The sequence below is a fragment of the Juglans regia genome, chromosome 3 (genome assembly GCF_001411555.2).
Source record: "Juglans regia cultivar Chandler chromosome 3, Walnut 2.0, whole genome shotgun sequence".
Lineage (NCBI taxonomy): Eukaryota > Viridiplantae > Streptophyta > Magnoliopsida > Fagales > Juglandaceae > Juglans > Juglans regia.
In genome coordinates, this window is record NC_049903.1 from 3,769,146 (window position 1) to 3,784,421 (window position 15,276).

Below are 15,276 nucleotides of genomic sequence, written 5' to 3' on the forward strand. Positions count from 1 at the left end.
ATTTATGAATAGAAAATAGAATATTTTCATAAAAAATAATTAATAGTAAATTAACAGATTTTTTATAAAAAATTTGTTTCTTAATTGATCAACACATGGCTCCACAGGATTTTTAGAATTAATAATAGAGTTAATAATATTGTAATAAAAAGATACATGCACTATATATTTATTTATAAATATGAACCATATTTTTATTGTTAAAAAACACATGTACTGTTTTTGTTTTTCGATTTTCGATCCTCACAATAATTAATAATTTCATCGTTCTGACTCTATTCCTACCTTTTACCATTCTATATATATTCCCAATATATATCTTAAAAGCTATTGAAAGATAGACTATTTGTAAATTATTATAATGCTTTCATATTATAATGAATACGAAAAGACAAATCTACATAAATCTGTTTTCCTATTATAACGTATTTTCAAATTGGAAATTGAATCCATGATTTATTATTATAATAAATATGCTTTATTAGCATATTTAAAGATATTAATAGTGGAATAGAAACCAACAGAAACCATAAAAGTAGCCACAAACAGAATGTAAAGGAAAATACAATTGTATCCCTGTGTTCTATAATTATTACAAATAGAGGGAAAGTTAATGAAAGCCAGCATATTCCGTTAAAACAATAAATTTATATTAAAATAAGAAAATTTCATTTCATAGGCTTTTTATATATATAAGGAGATATTGTTAATTATATTTCCCCAGATCTTAAAATTGAGCCCTAGGTACGTACATAACTAGCTAGCTACCTGCGTGCGTGCCTTTCATATGTATTTTCATTGAATAACGCTAGTACTCCAACAGCTTTCGGCTCTCGCTCGGAGCTACTGCTAGATTTTTTTTATTTATTTTGCAATTAAGAAAGTATTTTTTAATGATGTTATGAATTTTAAAAAAAATTATTTAAAAGTATTAAACAATACATGTAAAACAAAAACTAATTTAAAAAAACACACAAAAATAACTAATGTTGGCTCCCAGCGGGAGTTGGGAGCAGTGGGTGTAGAAGCGTCCATTTTCATTTGAGGTAACTCCAGCCCATAAAATAAATAATTAAGATCGAGAGATAAGATAAGATGAGATAAAAGTTGAAAGTTGAATAAAATATTGTTACAATATAATTTTTTAATATTATTTTTGTTTTGAGATTTGAAAAAATTTGAATTATTTATTATTTTTTGTGTAAAAATTGAAAAAAATTGTAATAATTATATAAGAGATGAGTCTAATCTCATCTTGATAACCAAGCCATACCTTATTCAATTTGTTTAGGGCCAAAGTTTATGAATTATGATTATAACGAGAACGCGGGAGGTAGAGATATCTGAAAGTCAAAGACTTCAAGGGAAATAAAAAGTAATTAACCCATTGGAGAGGACATTCCTCTCGCCCATACAGTAAGGGCCTGGACTTTCATCTATTCATGATTTGAGTTCTAATACTGAAGGGGTCCATTAAAGCCGAGAAGAGCTCAACCCACTTTCCATTGCCGACTAAGTAACCACCCAGTGGCGATAAATGAAGGTCAGACAGTTATTATAACAATCCATTAAAGCAAAAACCCACATCAATCCTCAAGTTTGAATTTGAATAATAGATATATCTATTTTCACTTAAGCAACAAAATGATTCAGATGTTCTATATAAGAGGAGAACCCAGGTACGTAAGAGGGATCGAATTCGTTGGTATTATTATTATTATATTCAGTCATTGACTTAGGCATCAGAGACGTTCTCTCGAACGCTCAAGCCCTCTACTCTTTAGTTGTAGGTGATCGTGAGGTGGTGACATTGAAACACGTCCATATGACCCATCTTAATTCGTTTTATGTTCAAACAAAAACTTATGCATCCTATAATAAATTTAATGCCGGCCTGTATGCCATATATATTGTGCGTGTTGAAGTTGGTGGCTTAATTAATTTCCGTAGATAAAATTCTTTACCTACTAATTATAAAAAAATTTAAATTTCTAACGAATTTAAGTGTTTGAAATGGAAGAAAGATAAAATTTCGAGTGAATGCTATAACGTCTTTAATTATAAATATTTTGAATAGCATTAAACAAACAATAAATTTATAGAGAGTAAAATATATAAAAACTTGAGGCCGTCAATATTGACTCTGTATGTAATAGATAATTAATACCTTCCGGGGTGTCAATATTTAACATGATCTGTGAATCTAACATGAACACGACATAAAATTATTTAGCAGATTTAGATTTGATGTTAACAGGTTCAGATCGAAACAGGTTGATCCGTTAAGACACAATTTATAAATGAATCAACCTGCTTAAAACAAAATCAACCCGTTTTGATATGTTTAGAATTATAAAAAAATTTAAATTCCTATCGAATTTAAGTGTTTGAAATGGAAGAAAGATAAAATTTCGAGTGAATGCTATAACGTCATTAATTATAAATATTTCAAATAGCATTAAACAAGCAATAAATATTATAGAGAGTACAATATATAAAAACTTGAGGCCGTCAATATTGACTCTGTATGTAATAGATAATTAATACATTTAGGGGTGGTAATATTTGACATGATCTGTGAACTCAACATGAACACAACACAAAATTATTTAGCGGATTTGTGTTTGATGTTAATAGGTTCGGATCAAAACATGTTGATCCGTTAAGACACAATTTATAAAGGAATCAACCCGTTTTGACCTGTTTAAAATTTATTTCAAAATTAAACTTTTATTATTGTTAAGTTGTAATATTGGTAAATCTCAATATAATTATATATGTTTTTATTGTTGAGATTATAATTTTAGACCTATGCTCATATTTTTTATTATATGATTTATAATATTGGTTTTATTATATGTTAAAATTTGAAAAATATTGATATATATATTTTTTAAGATATTGTGGTTATTAATAAATATAGATTTTAACTTTTATATGAAATTATGTTAATCAAATCAAATAAGTTATGCGTTTAGTTCAACCTATTTATATGAAACAAATAAATTTAAATGAGTCGGGTTGTGTTGACATATTTCTAGTTAATTATTAAACGGGTCAAAAAATGTGACACAACATGATCCGTTATCTAAATAGATTGAGTTAGAGTTTGGAAGTTTGATACGTTTAGCTGAACGGGTTGGATTCAAGCTGACCTATATAATCAAATGTTTATAACTAGACATAAACACGAGCCACAAACATAATTTGCCACTCACATCCCGTAGGCCATATATACACACGCGCGCGCGTGGTGATGGCTTAATTAATTTCCGCAGTGACTGGCGGGCTAAAATTTGGGAGGAATGGTGCTGCCAAATTACGAGTTTTTTTGGGACAAAATATGTTTGCCGAAAAGTCTTTTTCGATTTTAGTGCGTTGCTAAAAATTCCTTCCTAGCCTACCTCGCTTAGTCTTCCATCCCATGGAGTACATGAATTGGGTTCCATGGAGTGCTTGACCAGTTACAGTGTAATCTCCAGCATATATAGCAGCCATATACCATTGATCCCTATCTATTCTCTATAAAAGGGCAGCCAAGTAGCGTTTTGAAGCATAGTTGCTTTCCTTCCTCTCTCTAGCTCTCTTACTCTTCCTTTCTCCTCAAAGATTTCCTCCATTTATGGCTACATCTCATTCAGTCAGGAAATTCCCTTCCATGGTGTCCATAATGCTACTACTCTTTGGGATGCTAATGGCAGGCCTGGACATTACAGGTCTCTCTCTCTCTCTCTCTCTCTCTCTCTCTCTCTCTCTCTCTCTCTCTCTCTCTCTCTCTCTCTCTCTCTCTAAACTAGCTAGTAGAATAACAAAGTCAATATAAGAGTACTCTTTTAAAAAAAAAAACTACAATTTGATTCCCTCAAGGTGGCCGATGGTTGCCTAGTGCATGCGAGGGGCGGCCAGTATAACTTTTAATTTCCTCTAAGTGTGACCATAAAGGCTTGACTCGCTAAGGTATGTTCAGTTTGGGTCATAATTGTTGACCTCATGTGGAGCAACCCGTCACCGCAATCCTACTAAGGTGCCAACATGCAAAGCCTCCCAAAACCTGCAAGTTGTTTTGAACTTGTGACCTCAATTAAGTAAAAGAGGGAAGAACGATTCCCTAACCTTTTGCCAATTGGGCGACCACCTTAGTGGTCAAATTGTATTTATTGATCTTATATAAACCTCGTTATAAGTATTACCACCCTGAATTATATAGCATGCGCGCAGCTTGAAAATTAAAATCGGTAACAAGAGTTCATTTTCGAAAATGTAAGAGCAACACTGCATGCATGCATGCTATTTAGGCCTCGTTTGTTTTCGGAGATGAGATGAGATAAGATGATATTAAAGTTAAAAAGTTGAATAAAATATTATTAGAATATATTTTTTAATATTATTTTTATTTTGAGATTTGAAAAAGTTGAATTATTTATTTTATTTTATATTGAAAATTGAAAAAATTGTAATGATGAAATGAGATGAGATGAGATAAGATGTTTTCTCAAAACAAACGAGGCCTTAAAGTATTTGGCGTTCATGTGTTAATCATGCATGACAATAATCAAAAGTACCAACATATATAAAAGGTCAACTAATTTCGAAACAGTAGCTTTCATCGGGATATTTATATATATATATATATATATATATATATAATATATCTGATCTAAACCTGTATCATGTTGAATTTCATGCTGATCTCGATCGACAAACGTATACGTCCCATATATATATGCTGCATGCATCTTATGTGCGGAATGTCTGGCCACTCATGTACCAAATTAATACTATTCGATATATACCATATTTCTCATTCACAAGAACAAAATCTCATTTTCAACATGACCTAGTTATGATCAGGGGATGAGGACATAATTAAAATTTACCAAATTTTCAATCTAACGCAGCTGCGCAGATTGGTGTTTGTTATGGAATGCTTGGAAACAACTTACCATCCCCAAGAGAAGTTGTACAGCTCTATAAACAATACAACATCCGAAGAATGCGACTATATGGCCAAAACCAAGCTGCTCAACAAGCCCTCGGAGGCACCAACATCGAGCTCATGCTCGGTGTCCCTGATGAAGAGCTTCAAGGCATTGCTTCAAATCAAGCCACTGCAAATGCATGGGTCCGAAACCATGTGCAAAATTATGGGAATGTGAATTTCAAGTACATTGCGGTCGGTAATGAAATAAAGCCAAACGGTCCATATGCACGGTATCTTCTCCCTGCCATGCAAAACATTCAAACTGCAATCTCTAATGCTGGCCTGGGGAACAAAATCAAAGTTTCCACTGCTACTTTTGCAGCTGCTCTCGGAGAGTCCTACCCTCCATCAAAAGGCTCCTTCAATTCCGAATACCAAGCACTTCTTGGTCCCATCATCCGTTTCTTAGTGAACAACAACTCCCCATTACTCGTTAACATTTACCCATATTTCAGTTACATTGGCAACACTGCTAGCATTCGTCTTGAGTATGCTCTTTTCAATTCTCCACAAGTTGTCGTGCAGGACGGCCAGTACGGGTACCGTAACCTTTTCGATGCCATTTTGGATGCCTTCTATTGGGCACTAGAAAGGGCCGGCGGGGGCTCTTTGCGGATCGTCGTTTCCGAGAGTGGTTGGCCGTCCGGTGGAGGGCAGGCGACAAACACGGATAATGCAAGAACTTACAACACGAACTTGGCTAAGCATGTGAAGGGAGGAACTCCAAAGAAGCCCGGTAGCCCTATAGAAACTTACGTTTTTGCCATGTTTGATGAGAACCAGAAGAGTCCAGATTATGAGAAATATTGGGGGCTATTTTTACCAAATAAAACGCCTAAATACGGTATTGATTTCAGTTAAGAATACCATGTAGTAGTCAGATCAGTCGAATAAACTATAAGACTAGGACGAGACTCGTCCATGCAGTGGTAGTACTGTTTTATGATATTGTGAATAAGAGAAGTCCAACCAGGACTTTTCCTTTGGAATAAGGGCAGAGCTTTGGGTTGCATAATTGCATTACTACTATATATAGTTTCGCATTAATGTCAGGGACTCGAGTTTCTGTGTTTGTACCCATAAATATTGTTTCGTGATAAAAGTATATTTTCCGTTCTAATAATTACGGTGAAAAATGCTATACTTACAAACGGAAAACGCAGAATCTTTTACAGACTGACAGGGCAGCTTTTATTAAATAAAATTTTTATAAATAATTATTTTTATATATTTTTTTGTATATTCAACTGATGTGATTGATTGTATATTAAAAAAAATTAATACAACATAACATCAATAAAATACACAGAAAAATATACAAAAATGACTTATCAGAATTCTAACACCTTAGAGCATTAATGGCAATGGTCTAAGTTTAAAATTTGGCTAGAATTTTAACTTTTGACTATAATATCAATTTTTGACTAGATGAGTCCACATTGGACTAGTTATTATAAAGTTAAAATAATAATATAATATTATATTTTTTACTTTTTTTTTATTTTTTTATTTGTAAATACAATTTATATATTTCTTAGATCTTCATGCTTTGTAGAAATAATATATCTACTCTATCAATCAATAGAAATAATGTACATGCCATGCATGTTTTACCATTCAAAGAGAGAAGGAAGTGATGAAATAATTAAATATTACTTTCTATTGTGAATAGTAGCTAGCTATATTTAAAGAGGACTTAAGATTTACTATTCATCAAGTCTTAAATTTTAAACCATTAACTAATTTAATATAGAAGCTTTTTCTCACATCTAATTAAAATTTAAACTTGTATTAATATTTGATTAGTCCATTATCAATGCTCTTACAGTTTTTTCTGACGTGGGCAAAAATCTCCCATATCTCAAACCCTCGCTTCTTCTCTTGCTTTTTCTCTTGGTGGGGCAAACTGCAAAGTGAGACACAAAAAGTCAGAAACTTTAGTACTTATCCTACCATAATAGAAATTGAAGAATTTAGATAGTAAAATTTTCATTTCATTTAATTTTATTTTATTATTATAATTTTTTTAAAATTTTTACATAAATTATAATAAATAATTTAATTTTTTCAAATCTTAAAATAATAATAATATTTAAAAATTAATATTATAATAATATCTTATTCAATTTTTAACTTTTATTTAAAATGATTACACCTCATCTTATTATCTAAACCATATAAAACAAGTCCCATAAAAAATTTGGATCACTTTTCCTCCCATTCGTAAATTAATATGATTCACAACATGAGCTAGTATACCCTTCTTAAAAGAGCTTTCCAAGAAATAAATACTTCGTAAGAAGTGATCATGAATATCAATTTGGATAATTCTTGATGATTATCGAAGAAAGTTTGCAACAGTAAACTTGGAATCGTACCATGAAATTTATTTAAGCAAATGAGACCTGACAGAAAGGGAAGAAACTTTTAATATGATTTAAATTAATTTTGAAATCAGTCAACTGTAAAAGTTGGATCAAAATAGTTCTAAACAAGAAATGAGACATCGAATCAGGATTTGAGAGGAGTGGTGCATGGGTAGGTGGGAAAGAAGAGATGAAGTAAGCACATACTTGAAACAGATCTCGTACCAGAGCTAGAGAAATTATTCAAAACTAGAGAAAATGGAGAAAATCCAAAGCTAGAATAAAGAGTGATTTGAATTTAGAGATGAATTGAGATGATTTATGAATAATAGAATAAAAGTTAAATTATTTATTATATTTTATATGAAAATTTAAAAAAATTATATTAAAATTTAAAAAAATTAAAATATTTATTATATTTTATATGAGAATTTAAGAAAATTGTAATAATAAGATGAGATGAGATAAGATAAATTGTGGTGAGTTAATATGAGTTACGAATATAAACGAGACCGGCTAGATAAATCCCAAACTAGAGAAAATCCACACCAAACTGGCTGGAGAAATTGAAAACTAGACAAAATCCACGCCAGACGTACGGAAGACTTCTGTTGTGTTTTGTTGTTGCGTTAATTTCAATTTATTTTAAATTAATTATTAATGAGATTTATTATTTTTTTAATTTTTTATAAAAAAAATTAAACTCATCTCTCACTAAAAAAAAAAATTACTATTCACAAATCCCATGTTTCTAATCATTGAAATCCTGCGGCTGGACTGATCTACCAACTCGAATCCATTGCCGAAACTGTAAAAAACAGATCACTACTACAGAATATCGTCCCGAAGTTGTACACGTGCAATTACTGAATATATATTGAGAATTGACCAGTACGACGTACGCGTCATCTCTTATCTACCCTTGAAGCACTAGTATCGACTAATGCATCTTCATCTTTAAATTTGAATAATATTCTTTAAATTTGAATAATATTCTTTTAAATTTATCTATATTAACTTATACATTTATAAATTTTTGCATAGCTATGAATTTGAAGAAACACTATTTCCTCTTTAAATATTATTTTACTATTTTTCTGATCTCTCCTACGGTCATTAAAATTAATTTTGTAGAATTTGTATTAAAATGATTTTTATACATAAAATTTGTATTAAGTTGATAATACAAAGTAGATGCTAATTGTAAAATATATATATAAAATAATTTTAGAAAAAAATTAAAAAAAAATTATATTTTATTATCATTTGGTAAAAAAATACATAATTCAATGTGAGAGTTTTTATTGATATACAAAATTAATCTTTAAAATATGTAATTTTGAAGAAGTATATAGAGAAACCAATGCTAATGCTTATTGCCAAAGACATGTGGCCTGATTGACATAATTCTGAGCCTCTAAAATAGAGGTCTAAAGTTTGAAACCACTCCTCCAACTCAAAAAAGAAAAAGAAAAAGAAAAAATGCTAGTGCTCATTAACGCATCCACTAACTATATATAAAAAATAAAATAAATAACAAAATGTAGTGTGCATCGTCTATAATATTCATTAATAGTCAAGATATCATGTCATATCATCCGTTTTATTTATCTATTTATATTAACGGTTGAATATGAATGTTAATGCTATTTTTGGTAGTTAAATGATGTAAGATCATGCCAATTTTTAATGGTTTGATCATAAGATGTAATGTATAAAATTTTTATGAAGAATTCTATTAGTTGGAGGCTAAAACTGTATTTTCCCTTTAACGCGCTAGTCTTTAAGGTTCTTAGTTTGAAGTAGGGTTGAGCAAAAATCAGAAAATCCAATTATGAATCTGACTCCACTCCGATTCTGACAAAATAGAGTTGGAGTCAGATTTCTTTTTTTTTTTTTAATTTTTCAGTCGAAGGTGTCATTGGACCGACTCCGACTCTAACGTTATCCTCTGATATTGTACATATGTTATAAAAATATATTTATCCATATATTTATCATATATACTAATATAGTTATGTAGTTATATAACAAGAATTTATATAGTTAAATTTAATAATATACTAGTATGAGCTAATTATTATAAAATAAAATACTTATACTATAATATAAATAGACAAATGATAGTTTAGTATATGTAAATATCATAGTATTACTAGCATACATAATCAAGTATAGAAATAAGTTAGACACTAGTATTTAAATAAATCTAGTATAATAATAATACATATACTAATTTACTAAAGTGTAATAATATGTAATTAGACACTATAAATTAGTCTAGTGTATAATTAAGTTATAAATAAGTTAGATATTAGTATAACAATATGTAATTAGACACTATAGTATAAGTCTCGTATAGAAATAAATTAGACATGCACTAGTATAGAAATAACTAATAAGTCTAAGTATAATAAGTTAATAACACATGATATTAATTTACTAAAGTATAATAAGATGTAATTAGATACTAGAAATAAGGTTATAAATAAGGTAGACATTAGTATAATATAATAACATGTAATATTATAGTATAATAACGTGTAATTAGATACAAAATAATGTAATACTATAATATGACAACATGTAATTAGACATTATAGTATAAGTCTAGCATAAAAATAAGTTAGATATTAGTATAAAAGTAAATTAGCAGTGAATTATTTAGTTTTAGTTTTAAATTTCTTAGAAAATTTGAAATTTGAAAGCCCATGCTTGATTTTTTGTGAGCTAAATATGAAGTTTAAAAAAATAAAAAATTGAAAGCCCAAATCCGACTCCGTTCCAACAAGTTAAAGTTGGAATCAGATCTGAGCCTACACAAATTGGAGTTGGAGTTCGGATTTGAAGTTCGACAGAGTCGGATTTGGAGTCGATCAAACTCCGACTAAATCAGTGCTCACCCCTAATCATATATCGTGTCCTTGCACTAGTATTTTTGTACAAGTACCATGCATGTTCCATAATTGAAAGCTTCTTGTTTGTTATTCCACCAAAATATATAGTAATACAAAATGTCCAGAGAAATGGTATAAACATATATCCAATTACAAAACTAGCCTCAGAAGGATGTATTAATTAATTGTGAATATTTCCATTGAGATTATTATAAGGCGATCATGATATCGTACGCAGTTCATGATAAACTGTATGTATATATAAAAGTAGCTGTGACATGAATATGGCATGAAGGTACTTCAATTCCTCTCCCTGTCAAAAACCAAGTCGAAATAAACTTTGACATGATTATTTGTCTTAAAAACGTAAACGGGTTTGTGAAATAATTGCGACATTGTGTTTTTTTTTTTTCCTGAAAAAGCCGTTGGACTGAACTTGTTTTTAGACTCAGCAAGGATGATCCATGTTGCAGGAAGATACATGCCTACTGAGAAACACCTCTACCGTCATTGGTACCAGTATTAAAAGAAGACCAAAACGAGTAGTACTGCTCGTTCTTGTTTGCAAAGTTGTGATCAAGGCATCCATCCAAATACCCTATGATCCGTTGCTTTGGTGTGCTTAACGACCTTTGTTTTGCCTTGGCAGATTCTGTTGCACTCATGTAGGTTCGAAAAATGGGAGAATTTGGCATCAAACTGTCATTAGTATCTGAGTTCTGTTTCGCATGACAGAAAGATCTCCTTGGGAATGACCACTGTGAATCCAGTCCTAGAGAAACATGCTTCCGTTCATTTCTGGGTCTAATTTGTTTTTGCCCATTCCTGTCACCCACTCCTTCCATATTACATGCCTGCTCTTTGTCTAACAGTTGTTCTAGCCGGCAGCTCCTCTTTCCGAATTTCTTGTTGTCCACTGATTCCTCCAGCATTTGAGCATTTCTCCTCTCCTAAGAAACATATAATTCTCATGAAAATTAGATACGAGAGAAGAGGCCAGAAACTTATTTTGTTATCTTTTTAGTTGTCAGTAAAACAGGAAACTAGGAACCAAGCAACATTTGGTAACGACATGGTAGTAAATTTACATATAGGATTCAGATTTCTATGACTCGGTTCTAGTCATCGGCCACCAAAGCATAAGAGGAAATTTCATAGCAGAAAAAATTACCCCGTGTGAAAATGAATATTTCTTCATGCGCTCTCTTTTGGTAATGGCCTCTTGCTTTCTTAACCATATAGCATCCATGTCTTCCTTCAAAACCATGCTCCGGTCCCAAGTTCTCAGACTGCTGCTTTCAAGCTGTCCATAACCAAATCTTCAGTAAACCAGATCAGCAAAATCAATCAACATCAGCACAAATTTGATTTGCAGTATCATCAAATAACCGATTTATTCAGGAGAAACTTCATTGTGAAGAAGTCCATAGGCATTAGGTCTTCACCATGCAAACTGATTGGAGGTCTATTTCGAAATCATTCCCCTATACAAACGGTACCCTCTTCTCCTCCTATGGGTTAAGAAGTTATCTCTGAAGTTTGAAAGACAAACATCTACTAACACTTGCATGCAACTTTATATGCATACCAAGAAAAACAGAGAAATATTGATTGGGATCCCCTTGGTTGTTGTACATTTTTCTCCTTTTTCTAGGGAAGTTCTTTCATTAACAATGACATAAAAGGGTCTCTACGATTCTTCTTGGGTTATCAGAACTCATTCTTACTAAAAGTATCTTTTGAAAGCACCTTAAAAGGCATTAATCTTTTATTTGAATCATCTCATTACCTTTGTGTCCTCTTCTCCAAACTCATCTTTTGCCCCGTCAAATTGTTTCTTATAACATTCTCTGTGGCTTGCATCTGCAGAAGGGATGCTCTTTTCCTGTACCTCTGCCTGTCTTTTTGCACTCAGTGGCGAACACTTCAATGTGACTGTTTGGCATCTCACAGCTCGTCCACGAGCTATGGCTTGAAGTCTCACCAGTCCCTTCAATGCTCTCAATGCTTTCCTTGCCTGTTTCACTCCCATTTGAAATTCAAGTCAGGCATGAGAAGCGCTTTAGTTCAATATAACCAATAAAAGATAACAATCGTTCTCATAATCCTGCATCTTTTTCTCCAAATCCCACAAAAAATAAAGGGAAGCAAAGAGCAAGTACATGTCCTTCTTCTCCAATGAGTGGTCCATTGTGTTATTGCTGTGTTTGAATAGAGCATGGCAGGCGGGCTAATTTTGACTTTAATGCATGTTACTCGATCTGGATGGTTTGAGTATTCAAATTGGTATTGCGCTTGAATTCGCAATATAAGACTCGGTATTTTAAGAAGCATTTGAACGCGTTGAAGTATTTGGAGATCTTTACAGTTGAATGACTTCCAATTCTCACTAGAGTTTACCAGCTTATTTAGCATATCAGTTGAAGTAATTTTTGAAAAAATAAATATGATTAATTTGAAGGTAAAAGAAATATACTTTTTTAGAAGCTAGAGCAACAACAATATCATCCAAGTTCCAATGGAATGCAGAAGATGCCACAAGTCTATATCCAAATAAATTAGAGACAAAAGTTGGGTATGGAGAAAGATGGAGAAAAGATTTGAAAAAGCTCACAAGATGTGCCCGGTAAGCACTTTGAATCTTAATGGCAGCCAAATTTCTATCTTGCTTCATGAAGCGCTGGCAAGATTGAGAAGCGCCTGCGAGCCGGACAACCTCGGCTGCTGCATGAGCAGCAGCCACTGCAACCTCTGCTGCAGCTGCTGTTGCTATGGCAACAGTCAAAGCATGCTTTCTCTGCTCTTCTGTTGCTTCGCTCAGTGTTCTCTGTGGTGCTAAGAGTGCAGGGTACTGCTTATGTTTGACCTTTCCAAACAACCATCTCCACCTCTTCGATTTCTGAAAAGTGCAAGGAATACGAAGATAACAAAAAAGCTTACTGGAAATCATCTTTCCAATTATTGAAAGTAGAAGAGTGTAAATCAACCTCTTCAAGTTTTGTTCTTGCCTCAGAAGTTAGGAGCCTGGTTACCCAACCAAACCAGCACTTGGTCTTGGCCATTGAAGATTCATAAGATCGTATTGATCAAAGTATGTACTCTTCAACTGACCCTTCATTTGAGACAGAAAACAAAAAAAACCCATAAACAACCGTATTACATTTACTCCATAGAAGTTTTTCTCAGCGGAAAACAAAACCAGCTGATAATTAATTCTGTTCATCACACTATTTCAGTTTGCCAAGCCCATTCAATTAATGTTAATACCAGTAATGTTTGGCCTGACCAAATTTGGAAGTGCCAAAATTGAAAATGTTAATACCAGTAATGTTTCTGTGTGAGGCTCACAGTTGATAATTATGCATGATAAAAAGATTACTAACTGGTATCCTTAAAAGCACATACATTACTCAATCTAACCAAGGAAAAGAATCACCAAGATCAGTGTTTCATCAAACAAAGGGAGTACAACAATAATAGCAAACATATCAAGTACAATAATTTGATTTCAGAGCAGCCCAGAGAATTTTACCTTTAATTTACACTATCAAGTATCAGCCACAGAAGAGCACCATTGACTTTACCTAAAAGAAGAACATAAATTAAACGAAGAAAGAAAATGTCAAAGCATCTAAATTCAGAATTGACCTACTTCACGGTCTTGATAGTACATAAATCCTACTGACATTGTTATCGAAGATAACCACAAAAGGGTGTTTTCCTATAGCCTGTGCTTGGTCTTGTTTTCTAGACCAAATGATATGTGCTCAGGAAGTGAGAATGGAAGCAAGAGCAGTGCAGGGAAAAGCATACCCAGTATTCTTTGGAGTGAGGTGTGAAGAGGCCTATGCAGATACTTTGTGAATTGTGATGACTGCTGCATGGTGGCTTAAGAGCAAATTCTGTGAACTTCATGAGGGTCCCCTCTGCCTCCCTCTCTTTTCAACCGTCGATTTCATAACCTGCCCCTGACCAGTTCAAACGTCCGTTTAAGTCAAATTACCGGATTGGCCTCGTTAGTTTCTTCCCCACCAACCAACCAACCAAAGAAGAAAAGGAGGAAAAAAAGAACCAAAAATGAAAAAAGATATCAACACATGTTTGACGATAGGTAAAGTGGTGGGGTCAGGTTGGGGTTCACTCCCATCTTGTTGAGCCACATCAAAAGAAGAAAAAAAAAGGGAACACTGTTTGTATGATGTTTTGAGCATATTAGGAATTTGGTATGAATTCTCCGTTCTTATGCGGTGGTTTTGCGATGTTGCACTAGAAAGTAATGTTTTTTGGATCACATATTAAAAGCTCAAACAGCTCTTAAAATCAGTCAAAATCCGTTACGCTTACCAAATTTTTAGGTAGATTAGGTTAAAGACATGATAAAAATAATGGGACAATCACTGATATCCAAAGTCATTGGTCCCCTTCTTTTAGATCATTAACCATGTGAACAGTTCTGGACTTGTCCAAGATAATGGAACTTTAGCTTCCCATTGTGGCCCAGCTTAGAGGGCAAAATGGCTTTTGAGCTGCTTGATGTCCCGACACAGAGCTATTAATGTAGAGAAATTTTACTTGAAACTTAAGGAACTTGGGGTTAGGAACTTGACTAACAAAATTGGGCTACAATGAGTTGTCCTTGTGGGTAGAGAATAAAGTGCCTTTTGAGTTGTTAATTGCCCATGCAGAAGAGTTCTTCCTCTTTCTCTCTTTCTTTTGGTAGAAAGCGTTTTTCTATCAAGTGGCAATAATGGTAGGCTATCAATGGGGCAACGTTTCAAGCCCTCCATTCTCATGAGTGGGCTGCAAAATTCTCTCCCTTTATGATAGAGTAAAAGGGATACTTTAGTAAGCAAAATAACTACTGATGTCAAGAAAATTGTTCAAATTTTGCTCAAGCTATATAAATGGTCGTTATTCTGTTAATAGTGACCGGATCGATCAATTTGGCAAGGCTAGGAGAAATGGAAAAGCAATTCTACTCCATTGGATTCATTCATGAGTTATAGATTATGTAAATATGAAATGGTTTGTA

The 15,276-nt window shown here is 32.7% G+C and overlaps 2 protein-coding genes across 3 annotated transcripts; one reads left to right on the plus strand and one right to left on the minus strand.

Annotated features, from left to right (window-relative positions):
• The first annotated feature begins 3,515 nt into the window (after positions 1-3,515).
• LOC109005244 (glucan endo-1,3-beta-glucosidase, basic isoform-like) lies at positions 3,516-6,112 on the plus strand. The gene is made up of 2 exons (XM_018984072.2): positions 3,516-3,716; positions 4,899-6,112. Exons 1-2 carry the CDS (start codon positions 3,623-3,625, stop codon positions 5,840-5,842), a joined length of 1,038 nt encoding a protein of 345 aa, XP_018839617.1. The 5' UTR covers positions 3,516-3,622; the 3' UTR covers positions 5,843-6,112.
• A 4,374-nt stretch (positions 6,113-10,486) lies between these two features.
• LOC109005243 lies at positions 10,487-14,167 on the minus strand. Of its 2 annotated transcripts, none has more exons than XM_018984068.2 (7): positions 14,058-14,167; positions 13,777-13,828; positions 13,232-13,356; positions 12,859-13,143; positions 12,034-12,261; positions 11,416-11,547; positions 10,487-11,194 (listed from the first exon to the last, which is right to left on the minus strand). In XM_018984068.2, the coding sequence occupies exons 3-7, from the start codon at positions 13,304-13,306 to the stop codon at positions 10,730-10,732; spliced, it is 1,185 nt and encodes a 394-aa protein (XP_018839613.2). In that variant the 5' UTR covers positions 13,307-13,356; positions 13,777-13,828; positions 14,058-14,167; the 3' UTR covers positions 10,487-10,729. The 2 variants fall into 2 exon arrangements, with proteins under 2 accessions (XP_018839613.2, XP_018839614.2); XM_018984069.2 differs by lacking the exon at positions 14,058-14,167 and adding an exon at positions 13,931-14,022.
• Between the last annotated feature and the right edge of the window lie 1,109 nt (positions 14,168-15,276).